General features: G+C 37.2%; 2 protein-coding genes across 8 annotated transcripts in view; one reads left to right on the forward strand and one right to left on the reverse strand.

Annotated features, from left to right (window-relative positions):
- The window catches only part of AFF4 (ALF transcription elongation factor 4), a 110753-nt gene extending 101205 nt beyond the window's left edge, over positions 1–9548 (forward strand). For all 7 annotated transcript variants that reach the window (XM_075900325.1, XM_075900327.1, XM_075900326.1 and 4 more), the window contains 3 exons: positions 1095–1138; positions 3432–3652; positions 4256–9548. In XM_075900325.1, the coding sequence (XP_075756440.1) occupies positions 1095–1138; positions 3432–3652; positions 4256–4374 (384 nt within the window). In that variant the 3' untranslated portion in view covers positions 4375–9548. The remainder of the gene's footprint in view (positions 1–1094; positions 1139–3431; positions 3653–4255) is intronic.
- Positions 9549–10125: 577 nt separating this feature from the next.
- On the reverse strand, positions 10126–12461 carry LEAP2 (liver enriched antimicrobial peptide 2). Its single transcript, XM_025187452.2, has 3 exons — positions 12296–12461; positions 11659–11798; positions 10126–10448 (listed from the first exon to the last, which is right to left on the reverse strand). The coding sequence occupies exons 1-3, from the start codon at positions 12350–12352 to the stop codon at positions 10412–10414; spliced, it is 234 nt and encodes a 77-aa protein (XP_025043237.1). The 5' UTR covers positions 12353–12461; the 3' UTR covers positions 10126–10411.
- Between the last annotated feature and the right edge of the window lie 2109 nt (positions 12462–14570).

Here is a 14570-nt window from a genome sequence, read left to right on the forward strand (position 1 = left end):
CAGCTACCCCTATGAGATACTCCCATGAGACGTTCTAGAATTTTCAGTAAAAACCTGTTTTAAGTCTGGATCTGGTTTAAACCTACTACCAGAGACTAACACATTTCTCCAGCTCACTCACTTGAATCTAGTCCCTGATAGGGTACTTAAGACATTTAAAAGGCTCTAGATGAGATTAAGGATGTTAAGAAGCGGGTAATTGACTAATCATGTACTCAATATAATTTGTATGGTGTACATGATTAGTTAATAAGGGGCCCCACTGTGGCTCTGCAGTTTAAATGTAGTAGGAGCTGGGCACGCAAGCAGTCCAGATCCTACTACATTAAACTGCACAGCTGCAGTGGGATAGGTTGTAGACCCAGCGCGAGCCGGGGCTGCTGAGTCCTGGCTTGTGCCAGGTCCCAGACCTACCTCGCTGCAGCTCTGCCTCTTAAATGTAGTAAGAGCTGCTTGGCTTTGATATAGAAGTAGCAAGCAAGTGCGGGGGAGGAACCAAATAGTTGACTTGACTACCTAATAAGCCTAGACTTATCGGGTAGTCGACTAATCGACTACTCTTTTTTTACATCCCTAGATGAAATTGCTTAATCTGAATTTAGGCTGGGATTTTCCAAGGTGTCAGTAGGAATTAGGCACCTAATTTGGAAGCTCATAGTTTTCTTCAGAAATCCTAGCGTTTAATAGAGAAAGCAGCATGCTGAGGTATTTCTAGCTTTTGAGGAAGGAGTTTAATTGCCCAGTACCAGTGTTAACAGCCTTCACTTTGCTGTTAAAAGGAGAATGCTGGAAAAAATTATGAAACTTGCCACCATAAGCAATACAGTCTAGTGGTCAGTGGAAGGAATCAAGTTAGGATACATGAATTCTAATCCCAGCTGTTTGCTATGTACTATAGACAGATCAATTAAATTCTTGGTGTCTTAGTTTCAGCAATAAAATTGAATATTTTGTCGAAATTTAAAGTGCTTTAATTCTCCCATAATGGTTCAGACTTTTGGTTATCACAAAAGTATTCATTTGTAAAAACCTTTTTTAATAAGCTATTAACATGCATTTAAAAATCACCTGGCAAATTTATTTTTCCTAAACAGAATTCCTATAATAACTCTCAAGCACCATCACCTGGCATGGGAAGGTAAGTAGCTTTGTAACTTGTATATTAAACTACTTGATTTGGACATTTTTAAAACTTGAGGGAGAGGGGAATGGAAAAAAGGCAATCTGAAGGAACTGATTTCAGTGATTATTAAACTAGCTAGATGTATCTTTCCTGTGAGAACCAAACTCTTAACAATTAAAGTAAAAACTATTTCCTCCATCTGTTATGTACAATAAAGTGTCAGAGTAGGGTTTATAAAGTCACTCTTTACTCATATTACATAATTTTATCTGAAGTTTCATTAGCCATTTGTATTTCTATAAGGATCCAGGCTATGTGTTGGATAACTGTTAAATATGTTCACTTAATTGTTCAGGTAAATTTTGTAAAATTGCTGTTTTTGAAAGCACTCGAGCCGGAATTTTAAATAACTACTTACTGCAGTAGAAGTCTATGCCCTCTAGTACTGGATTAATATACAGCTCTAATTTCAATGGGTTTTGTTCAAATATGACCCATTTACTTCTCCAGCATTAAGAGAACTATAGACTTCCTAAAATGCCTGGAACCATTTGAGCTTGAAATGATATACAGGCAGTCCCCGGGTTACGTACAAGATAGGGACTGTAGGTTTGTTCTTAAGTTGAATTTGTATGCAAGTCAGAACTGGTACATATTTGGGGGGGGGGGCGGGACGGGGAGCTGGAGTTAGGTGGAAAAGACCCTGATTCTCATACAATGTCCTTATTCTAAGAAAAACACATACTGTTTTGATATGAAGGTTTTTTTGGTTATGATCAATTTTTAATTAAAATAAGTTTCAGTGTTTCATGCTATATCCAAATCTTCCTTTTGGGGTACCTGAAAGATCCCAGTTATTCATTTAATAGTCAGAATCTTTGTTTTTTATAACTAAAAAAAGTTTATTCAATACATATTACTGTTCCAAATAGAATTTGCTACAGATGGTTCAGTGAAATGGGTATTAAGTGTAATCAATAGTCATTGGAGAGCACAGTGAAATATTGATACAATCAAAGCTGTTGTTGTATTCTGCTGAGCAGAAAATGGAAATCCCTTCCTGTGAAGTGTGTGAGAGAGAATTTATCCACAGGATTAATTTTAAAGAAAAATTCTGTGTTGGGAACAGGAGTTTAGCCACAGGTGGGTCCTCATTGTCCACTCACCCACTTTGCAACCAGACCCATCCCCTTGGGGCTTACCCTGCTCCGCTCCAGCCAGGGTGTGGGGCTGGGGCTTATCCCCTCTTCTGTCCTGCTCCTCCCCATTCTTGCCCACCCACACCACTGGGTAATTTTTCAGCTTCACCTCTGCCAGGCTGGAAGGGACTTGTTAATTTCACGTGATGCTAACAAGATACTTACAGCTCTAGTGCTGAAGAGGGAAAGAGCTGTTGCTCTCAAGGTGGGGACTGTAACACAATGGGTCTCACTGCCTGCTGCTCCTGCTGTTCCCTAGGAACTTAATTTTTCTGCTCTGGGGTACCCCCTTTTGGCTGGTGTCTTGTTCCCCCCAGCAGACCCGCGTCCTCCGCGGCGAGAAAAGCTGCTCCGCATCTTCCTGGTCTGCTGCGGGGGGAGGGGGGGAGGCGCGGGGCGCTAGCTCTGCATCTCCCTGATCTGCTGGGGGGAAGCGTGCCCCCCGCGCCGCTGGAGGCGATGACAGTGGGGGAGGCACCCCGCACTAGCTGCGCCCCCCCGTTTGTAACTAGGGATCCAACGTAAGTTGGATTGATGTAACCCGGGGACTGCCTGTATTCAGAATGCAATACATGCAGGACTACCAACTGCACAGGGAGCAATTTGCTTGTACGTAAACTCTAGGAATAATATTCTGATATATTTATCTGTGTAGTCAGAGAACATACAAATCTGAAAATCTAATACAATTTTAAATTTCTCAACCTATTAAACATTTGACAATATATGGCAATGTAGCTCTTTTTCGTGTGGTTCTGATTTTATTCTTTCATCAAGTTTATTCCTTAAAACGTACATTTATCAAACTTTCCTCAGTAAAATAATTAAATTAAAAGGTAAGGAATTTGGTCATAGAGTTAAATCACAGAGTTTGAAACCTTAGATGCTGTTCCCAATTCTCATGCAGATTTCATAAGGCATCAGAAAAGTCACTTAAATTTCTTTGTTGCTTAATTTAAATGTAAATCACTTGAGATCCCAGGATGGAAGTACAAACTATTTTAATTCCAAATTAATAAATTATGCAGCTTGATATGTCAGAATACATACCTATTTTGATATTTTGTGTATTAAAAATCATGCTTTTGTTTTTTTTTTTTTTAAACTAGCAAGCCTGTTGGTATGCCATCTCCAGTCTCTCCGAAGCTGTCTCCAGGAAATTCAGGGAATTACTCTTCGGGGGCATCGAACTCTTCAGGGAGCAGTTCTTCTGTAACTATCCCACAGAGAATCCACCAGATGGCAGCCAGCTATGTCCAGGTTACATCCAATTTCCTCTATGCCACTGAAATTTGGGACCAAGCTGAACAGCTTTCTAAAGAGCAAAGAGGTAAGACTTGGTAGAGTCTGTAAAATTGCATGTGTTGAACTGTGCCATAAATGCTTGTAGATCTTTCACATTGAGCAAATTCGCTAATATTATACAAGGCATATTTTGCAGTTGGTGTTTTGCTGTAGGAAAGAGGGATAATTATTGAAAATCTAAGGCAATAATATCTCAGACTTCTATGCTTTTGATGCTGAATGATATAAATAAGCCTTACACTGGCAGAATATAGGCAGACATAATTTTGGGGGCTTACTATAACTTCTAACTTACAAATATGGATTTATATTCGCATTTTTTAAAATTGTATTAATTGAATATGCAAAATCTTTTGGGGAATTTACCACTTTTGGGAATGGGAACATCAGTTTGTAAAACCTTCCCATCTGTTCTTATCAATCATTTTACTGCAAAAATGGTTTTTTATTCCTGTACTGTTTTCACCTCCTTCCACCTCTTATCTCTCAGATGACATCAGGGGAGAGAGGTGTAATTTGTTAACCCATAATAAATGGCTTTCTCCTCAAAACCACGTTCTCCAAAGAGAAGTAAGTAAATGTGAAAGGAAATGTGCATAGTTTGATTTATTTTTTCCTGTCATTCTAGAGTTCTTTGCTGAACTGGATAAAGTTATGGGCCCTCTGATTTTTAATTCAAGCATCATGACAGACCTAGTACGTTACACCCGACAGGGATTACACTGGTTGCGTCTGGATGCTAAGTGATATCTTGAACTGAAGGAATCAAAAGTAGAACACACTTTTCTTGCTGCCTCTGATTTTTCTCCACAACACTGTGTCATGTCAATAAGGAAGACTGCCATAACACATTGCATAGTTGACACTAAAAGCAAGGAATGCTTTCACTTCTCCCATCCTTCTTTGTATGTTTAACCCCAAACCATATCATGTTAACAGACTTCTTCAGTATTCTCCTTTTTAAGTTATTTAAATATTTTAAAATCGGCTACATATTAATAAGATATGGCTTCATTGCTCTGTAGTGGGATTGGAATTCCAGTCAATAATACATACCTAATCAGTTTTAAAGCTTATTTATTTTCATTTGTTTTTAAAAATTTTTACGAAACCCAGCTATGGGTCCTTTTAAGACTTAGCTATTTCTTCCTATAAACTTACCCTATCAAGTACTTAGCAGAGATTAAATGTAGACACTTTATTTAAGTACTGCGTGAGCTTGTTACTCTGTAATGTCTTGTGGTGGTAGAGCTTGTTAAAGAAAATAAGGGTTGATAGGTTCTAAAATCTAGGAACACCATGCTTTTCATGTCTAATGCCTACGACTCAAATCTTAAATAACTACAGTTTTATTATTGCAGAATTTGTACTAAATTAAGAAAAGTTCCAGAGATATTCTTCTACACATTAAGATATTTCATTTAAATGAAAATATAAGAGATGTATATGGAAAGATATTTAGTTATGTCTAACTTGGGTTGTTTTTTCAAGATTATTTCAGAACACTTGGTTAACACTATAGCAATCACAAAACATTACAGTAAACTTGCATTTAATGCAATATTGAAGTAATGGAGTGAGAATGAGCTTCAGCCTCTGATAGGTGCATACTGGAAATGTTTCATAATTGGACAATCTTGTGCTTTTTTAATATCTCCATTTAAAACCGGTCTCCTTGCTTGTAATTATTTGACAATGAAGCAGCCAAGTTAACAATTGAAAGAACCAGTAAATAATTACTACTAGAACTGTCTGTATTATTTCCATTGACTGACTGGGAAACCAAAAATCATAATAAGTGTTAAGATCCATTTTTCCTTTTTGGGTCTGCTAATAGATGGACATAATCATGCCATAATGGCTATTGTGGGGTGCAGAGCTCATCTTTCACAGGGACATTGTGAAACTGTTCTGATGTAGAATTTATTTAAAATTTCTGTTTGCCTCCATGTTAATAGAGGCTCTTGTTAATGTCAGCTGTTTCTGAGGGGAGCAGAATATTCACTTTAGAAGTATGATGGTGCAACAAGAATCCTGCATGGAGTTCCAAGTGGCTGCTTTTAAAAGTTGTAATCCAAAGTACCTTTCCACAAAAGGTTATTGTCTAGGTAAAAGATTAAAAATTATACTCCTTTCAATATTGCTTAGTGTCCCTATCATGTCTGGTGTGCCTTATGCCTTACTTTTAGATGAAGATTTTATGAATTGTTTACAAGGTGAAGTTTTACAGCAGGACCATATATACTGTATGGAGTTGGTCTTCTGCAGTACTTTTGGTAAAATTCCATTTCTTTTCAACAGTCCTAGTGTATGTCATAGAAACTTTACTTCCTGTTACAGTGGTCTCCTTTTACAGAGTCAAACTCTGAACCCATTAGAGTGGTATTGTGAAGTGCTGCTTTGTTTTTATTTCCCATTGTCCCTTTATCTTCTACCAGATGTGAACATGCATGTTCAGGAAAATTATTGCACTAAATTTGTGTGTAGTTGTAGTCAAGTGCCAAAATGATGGCAATCTGAAAAGAAGGAATAGAATTCTATGCTACTTAGTACTGCAGTATGTCCTATGGGCTTTAAAAGTTAAGAAGTTTTGCAAATTAGTAACTTCACTGAACTGTAGCTGCATATTCATAGAGCTTCCTTTTTGTGTTCCAACATTATTTGTACTTCCAGAAAAGCTTTGCTGCAGACATATGGAGACAGTTAACCAACTTATGACTTTTCCCATTATACTTCAGCTTACATTCACTGTTAGAGATGGAACTTTCTCTACTCTCAAACTCTGCATCTTGGTTAATGGGACACTGTCAACTATTTTTCCTTTGTAATACTCTAAAGTGCCTAGCACACTTTTGACGCTATATAAAAATACTTTCTTAGAAGCTGCATTGTGATTTTGTTTTTTGTATAGTGCTGCAGTAGCCAGCATGGCTGTTTCTAGCTTGCTCCATTATGAACCATTACCATTGCTGTAAGAAGAAATAGTCTCATCTCTGGGAATATTGTTTTTTTTCCCTTAACCCAAGTCTCACCAGTATCATTGAGTGGTACATTTTTAAGAGACCAGTTTGGTGTGTGTTCTTTATATCCAATGGATTTTAAATATTTGTCTAAAAAATCCAGAAGACTTTTTTTAAAATCTGTCAAAATGGGGACCCCAATGAGCTAAACAGTATACGTTCTGGTGAAATGCCTTCTGGAGTATTGTCCCAGGTTTTCTATATACGCGAGACATATGCAATGATCTTGTTAAAAAACAAAAGCTCCCTTATCTTTGGCCATTTCAAATGGATTAAACTCAGTTTGACAATTCCAAAAGCATGTCTATCTTGGGGATTACCTATTGCTTCAGTGAGAGAATTTTATTTTGCCAGATACAGAAGTTAAAACACAATGCAAATAATTCATAAACTTCCATCTCTCTGCCAAAATGCAGGCTAACAAATCTGTCCTTTTTAATCTTTAATCATCAATATGTAAAATTCATATCACTTGAGCGCTATTGCAACATGCTCTAGTGTCTTGCCATGAAGGAATCCTTAACCCCTGGTACTAAGGGTTCCTTAGATGATTATATATTTACACATATCAGTGTTGAAGTTTTATTCATCCCTTTATGTCCCCCCAGTGGTGAACCCTTTTTTAAAAAAAGGCTTAATAATCAGACTAGGCTTGCTCAGACAAATTATTTTGAATTTGCTGTCAAATTTTCAGGTTCAGAAATGACAAGTTGCATCATTTATAATTGTTAATGAGCCTTTAGGACATCAGAACAAAGTAGCCCATGATTTATTTTGATTTGAAATTATTAGCCGTAAAACAGAGCGCATTGGATGGCTCTCTTCTCGTCTTTTGACGGCAGTATGCAATTTATATTGTGTGTGTGTGTGTGTGTGTGTGTGTGTGTGTGTGTGTGTGTGTCTATATATATAGATATATAAATGAACGCAGTCTGTCCAAAGTATATGTTATACTTGTTTTTAGATTATAGTGCAACTGACTATATTGATATATTATTTATTAAACTGAGTGCTGAATCACCATCTTACTGGTGATGAATCTTGATATTCTACAGGAGTGCAATGTATATTCTTTATATTGCTGAGGTTTGATTGCTGTGATTTAAAAAAAAAAAAAAAAACTAACGTATTTATGAATGACCCCAACATATAGAGAGTCAGTACTTTATGAATATAATTTCATACTTGCCTGGGGCAAGTGAAATAAAGCCTTAGGCATTGACTGAGTAGTTTGCCAAACTAGTAGAAGGAGACTACCTTTGCTTTATTTAATATTTTGTTTACCTAGCGGAAAAATTTACTGTCATTGATAGCAGTGCTTATATTAAAACAGTTACAAAAGGGCCTGAGCAAGTCAAGTTTGAATTAATTTTCCCATTGGGGAGTAAGTAATTTCCAAATAATTGATATTAGCGTTCTAGCAAATACTTCATAAATATTTTGGTCAAGGATTGAATTACTTTAGATCTAGTCAATCAGTATTATAGAAAGCTGTATATTTCCAAAAACACAATTACATTAGCTATCTTTAAATAAAGAGTAGCCAAAGGTTTTGCTAGCCAACTCTGTTAAACACAGACTATTGTAAGGAGATTCTTTGGAGATGGAAGTGCATAAAAAATCATGTTGTCAAATCTCATTTTTGAAGGAGTTTTGTCTGTGATGCCATTTTAAACTTAGCAGTGTTAGGAGGAAAGAGGAAGGGCATCTATAAAAATAAGAGATTTTTCTCATTGTGAGAGTGCTAGAGCGATGAACCTGGCCAGTTCAAAGACTAGACTTTGAGATTGACAGCATTCCCTCTTTCTGTGTTCCAATATTCAGCTGAGCTTCAGTTGAATACACTGTTGAGCAGTTTGAAGTACTGCTGCAGAATAGAGTTTATATAGGCTATCCTCATGTAATATTTTTTTACCCTGCTTTAATTCCATCTGGAAACTTAATGGAAATTCATCCATTCCAATTGATGTAACTCTCCATATTTATTAAGAGTCAATACTGGCAAATTGAAGTGTTCTCAGTCTTTAATTTAGATATAACCTTAGTAAATCATGCAGTTAGGTACACATAAGTATTGTAGTCCATATTTTTTTGGCTGCATTGGCATTAAATATCTGAAAGTTCAACTACAAGGACCAGACATGACTTTTGCAAGCACAGTTACTGACATTTGTATCTTGTCCCCCTTTTAAATGGTTTGAGGAAATTTTGTATATGGAGGATAAAGTGCTTATATATTTATTAAAGATCCTTTATCTTATTTGAAATTTAATATTATTTGGTGAAGAAGGGTTTTTTTCTTTGGAGGAGGGTTGAGTAGGGCAGAGGAAGGTAACTTTAACCTATTGCTTCAAAGCCCTGGTTAATCATGCAGAAAGGTACTGTTAATGACAGGATGTCTCTATCTTATGCTTTGTACATGACAAATCCATGTCTTACATTTTGTTTCTAGGCATCGGTTTTCAACCAAAACTTACAAAAAACAAAAAAACTGTGATTTTATTTGTTGCAATACGTTTGAAATATCAAAGGGTACTTTGGGGCTCAAAATTAGGATTTTTAAGTCAGTATGTGCATTTCACGTAATAAAGCTGTTAATGGTGAGCAAAGTATTATATACTAACTAGATTTTTCCACATCTGTATAGTATATTCTATGTATTTTGTGGTATTGAGATTATAGAAAGTTTAGTGTCTGAAACATGCGTTTAATGTGTATTTTTAAACAAATTTATGGCAATTAAAATATTTGGAGAAAAGGGTATCACATTTCAATTTGTAAAGATCTTTTTAACTACCGTGTCATTAAAATGCTTTGTACAATGCAAAATGTAATGTAACTGGAGAAACTAAGTTTAATAAATATGAAATAGATTTTCTGTATTAAACTTTATAAACAGTGCTTTTATCTTGTGTAGGCTTTCTCCTCTGTGGTATTACATCTTCTAGCTCAGTTCTCTTAGGTCTTCATGCCCTGTTAGTATTTCTTTCCACGCACCGCAGCAGAGAAGAATATATGTTATGCAGATGGTGCCCAAATTTATTTTGTAATTCATTTGATTCAGTGAAAATGCTCTTGTTTCAGCCCAGTTGATCAGCATGCAAAGGTAATTGTTGCTGAAATATTTTATTTTAAAATTAAGCTGATGAAACCTGCAGCAGTTACTCGGTTAAAATTGTTCTTTATTTGAGCAGTTTGGCATCAGTGGATTTTTCTGGCATATGGAACGAATCTGCTATTATTTTGAGGCTCTTATTTAATAGAGTTGCTCACTCTGTTCCCTTTCTCAGAAGGGCTGCTTGCCTGAGAGCTGTTGGCTGGTGTCAGTGGGAGGGACAGATGATTGGTTTATGTATTCACCAGGCCAAAGGGTAAAATGTCCATAGTCCAGCTGCATATACACACTCCTTGAGAGTGCCTCTCCAGCTTGCACCCCCACTGTGGCTTTCTTTGTTCATTGAATACAAGAGACCAACTCTATTTGCTAAATACAAATCTTTATCTTATAGGAAAAAAGGAACAATTTAAAAACTGCAAGGTCTTCTATTGAGCATGTCTTCAGGAGCCCAGACCAGAGCATTGTTTCAACTTTCATGAAACCCTTATATCATTTCATACAACAAATGTTCATCTTAAAAATATTAAATATATGCAGTTGCATAATTCAAAGTGTCCTCACTTAAGGATAGTTGATAATAAATATTTCATATATAGGGTAGGACATTGTCAGAGGTAAAAACAATATTATCTTCTTTCGTGACAGGTCACTCACAGGAAATTCTTAGGGAACAGCGATTCTTCCTGCAAAAAAGGTATATCAATCATTATAGGCCTGGATTGATGTAATTATATAGGTCTCCATCTAGTATACCTATACACATAGCATTGTTCATTTAGTTCAGCTCCCTATGCAACTTGAATTTAAATCTGGTGTGTATGTTTACAGTAATTCTCAAATCTTAATGGTCAGCATATTCCAAAAGCACTTTTGAGGAAATGAAGAGGCTATCAATGACTCTTGTTGGCAGGGAGGGATTGTTTGGTTTCTAGGGTGTAAAAATGTATTGTAAAAAGTGATGGCCTGAAACTCGTTCCTCTGCAGATGAATTGCACAAGTGCTGAATGCCCTACTGTGTAATCGAAATGCTTTTTCCTTCTAATCTACAGGCAGCTTTTTCAGCACCTATCCTTGCCTCTTTGAAAAGCTGAGGGGCAACATATCAGCTGTGTCAAACAGCTTATAACAGATTCTCACAAATGTATCGAAAATAACACTTGACTTCTATTCTCTATTAATTTCCCACCATGAATGTGTAGTGTGCGCTGCCTCGGCACTAGCCGCATCTCTTCCTAGATTAGGGTTGTAGGGTGCTAGGCATATTGCCACCAGCCTGGGTTCTCCCACATGAGTCAGTCTTCCATTATTTAATAGTATTAATGTATTTGGTGCATCTTGTTTAGACATAGTTGGAGGAAATGGGAAAGGGAGGCCCTGTTCCATCTGTCTAATAATATGGACTTATTCATGTTCAGACTTCTGAACTCCTTATCCTCATCTAAATAAAAATGTGTCGTCCTTTTATTGTGAGATGCTGCTTTTTAATGACACCATTTGTTTGAAGGGTGATAAATTTTATCGCTAAGAAGCAGTCATCACTTAAATCAGTCTTGTAGGAATAGTCTTAGGATGTGTTGTCTACTTACGCTAAATAATCTGTTCCACCTTGTATTTAGCCAAACAGAACCTTTCCCAATCCTGAAAAAGAGCTCTGTGTAGCTCAAAAGCTTGTCTTTTATGATCAGAAGTTGGTCCAATAAAAGATATTACCTCACCTGCCTTGTGTCTATCGCCAGTGCTCCTGCAAACTGTTTTGTTTGCCACTTGCACTAAGAAAACTAATTTTGAGAGAGCTGAACTTGTTCCAATCCTTGCTGCAGCTATTCTTTTTGTACAGAAAACAATCAAGTACTGTGATAATTCACCATAAATTACGTAGGAATGGGTAGTTACCTGCACAGCATTGAGATGCATTCATTGTCATGCCTGCATAATGCTCCTATAGGTCTGAGGGAAATCCCCCTCCAGAAAGGAGTCATCCTCCTTTGTCTTGTTAGTTGTGAGCTTGAATGATGCAAAGAAGCACAGTGTGTCTGAAATAGAATTGAAATACAATTGTCATGAAGGAATGGTGGCTTCCTGACATGGTTAGCATTAAGCATAGTTTTAATAGACTTGTCTCTGTATGTTTATAGTTGCTTCATTTGGTTGTCAGATCATAAGTCTTACTGAATGTCTATTTGCCTTGGTATGTTTGTAAAATTCTATATTAAAAAATAACACAGGCTCTCCAGTATTTGTGAGAGGGAAGCAGACATCCTCATACAGAGATGAAAAAACTTTGGCAGACACACTAAATTACTGGTCTAAACTGACTGACCATATCGGTATCAGAGCTGAGATACTATCTCTAGAGTTCCTGATTCCTGCTGCCCTCAAACCTCTGGCTTGTACTTCCTTCACTTGCTGAAGCAACTGAAACATACACTAACTCTAAATAGTGCAAGGCATTTTACGTATGCAAGTATGTGAACTTTCATGTTAGTAATTACTTGACAATTTAAAATAAAATGTTTCTTCCTGTTCTTACCTGCGTCAGTAGGGCTGCACAAAACAGTAAGAGTGCTATAACTTTCAAACACTGCATCTTCTTTGGATAGGCTGCTAGTTACTAGTAACATTTGTGGAAGGGGCTGGAGTCCTGAATGAGTTCTCCCAAACCTTTCAGCTAGACTTTTATAGCCTCAATTCCCTCTCCTTGCATCAGCTACCAGCTGTAACAGGGACAAAGTCCATTTTGGAGACAGGAGAAATTTAATAAGTTAATGTCTACTAAAGTCAATTAGTTCAAGGTCTATCTGGCAAATTTATATTTACTTTTCTGACACGTGTACTTAATATGTATAGGAAACAGATCATACAAACTTGTGTTAGGTTTAAAAAAAGTAACACCAGAGTTCTGCTGTGTACCTGCCTGCAAAAAGGGTCACTGGCCTCAGTGTATTTTCTTGGGAGCAACAGGTGTAACCTTTTCACTCCCATGGCAGCAAGTATTTAAATTGTTGTGGGTTTCTTAAAAGGGGGAAGCTTTGTCAAATAGTTTTACCTTGAGACTGGAAGGTGGGAGTTTTGATTCTACTCACTTTTAGTGCATTAAGGCAGTTTGAGCAAATTATTTAACTTCTGTGCCTTAGTTTTCCTGTGTGTCAAATACCCTATAATACCACCAATCAGAGGGTAGTTCGAGTCCTTTTATTAATGCTTGAGGGCTTTTTACTTCATAATGATTTTCATTTAGAATTCATAATGTATAATTATAAATGTTAGTCTCTGAGGAGTTAATGTGGACCTATTTAAAGGTTATGTACAGGGAGCTATATGTATCTGAATAAAAGTAACAATACAACTTTTGCTTACCCAGGAGGGCTAACACAAGTGGGTGTTTAATTGGTTAGAAGAGGCAGTAGCAGCAGGCTCCAAATTGCAGTTAGCTTGACATTTAACTGTAAACTAATACTAGCAATATCAGCTTCTGAAAGAGCTTAGTGTGATCTTCTCAAACTATGGCAGGACCTCCCACTTTCTTAGCACAAACTCTTTTTATATGTAAAATATACTTTTAAATAAAATACTGGAGGTCAAGTGAATAAAATTGGGTACCTAAATTCTCATTAGCAGGGCCATGTGCAGTGACTGAGATGAAACCCTCAGCTGTGGAGATTTTTTTACCTCCCACTCCTATTTATTTTACATCTAAACTTTTCTGGTTTAAAAGTAGCATATGTAGAGGGTGTAGTATAGGTGTATAAGCATTAGCTTTACAAGAGCTTGTACCAGAGTTACAGGGTCAAAAGCTTGTGGGGTTTATCCAAATCCTTTGTCATAATGAACTACTTGGATTGAGATTTGGCACGTTTGAGTATGGCTTTACGAAAACTAAGCTCCTGTTTTCTCTTTATGCTCTTTGGGATTAGTTTTGGTCCTAACACATTAGCCAATGGGAGCTGCAGGGGTTATGCCTCTACCTAGGCATAAGCATGGAGGGGGCCATGCTGTTGCTTCCAGGAGCTGCTTGAGGTAAGCACTGCCTGGAGTTGTTACCCATGCACAATTCTGTCTCTACCACGCTCTCAGGGCACACACCTTTATCCAGCTCTTACGGTTCAAGGTGTAGCCATGTAAATTTAAATAACTACCTTTACCCAATTCCTAGGGCTTAGGGCTTAACTTCCTGCATGTTTGCAGGATCTTTTAGCAATGAGGGAACCTTACATAGCAAAATCCTCACTCTCACTGAAGAATTCCCAAGCAAGCAGACTATACATGCAAAGCACATAGTGCCATGCTCACCAATCCTGATTGAGGCAGGCTAACTTCCCCTGTTGCCAGGTAAGATCAGTCTCATCTGGATTCTGGTTGCACGTCACAGTAGTGCAGAGGATTCTTGGCAGCTCTGATCTTAGGCTATGTGTTGGAAGTGACTTTGTCCAGCTGTTTTCTCCTTATTCTTTTGGTTCCTTCTTTTCCTTTCTTGCTCGTGGTCTTGACCCCCAGTTTACATAGTGAAATTTGAGTCTTGCTTAGCTCTTTCTTAACCAATTATTTTACTAAAATGTGACTAACCAGTTAACATACTAATAATTACCTAAACAATCCTACCCCACCATCTTAGTTGATTTACACCTAGCAAAAATTATACAGAAGGCAGAAACAATTAAAAACCAGACAGATCATACAAGCAATAGGAAAGTGAGGACCATAGATGGACATGGGTTCCTAAACTGGAGAGTGTAAAGAAATTCCAGGGGGGTGTGAGGCGATCCAGCCACACCTACACCCGTCAATCTCACCAAGTTTTGCTGCTA

This window comes from Pelodiscus sinensis, chromosome 17 (assembly GCF_049634645.1).
Source record: "Pelodiscus sinensis isolate JC-2024 chromosome 17, ASM4963464v1, whole genome shotgun sequence".
Taxonomy (NCBI): Eukaryota; Metazoa; Chordata; order Testudines; family Trionychidae; genus Pelodiscus; species Pelodiscus sinensis.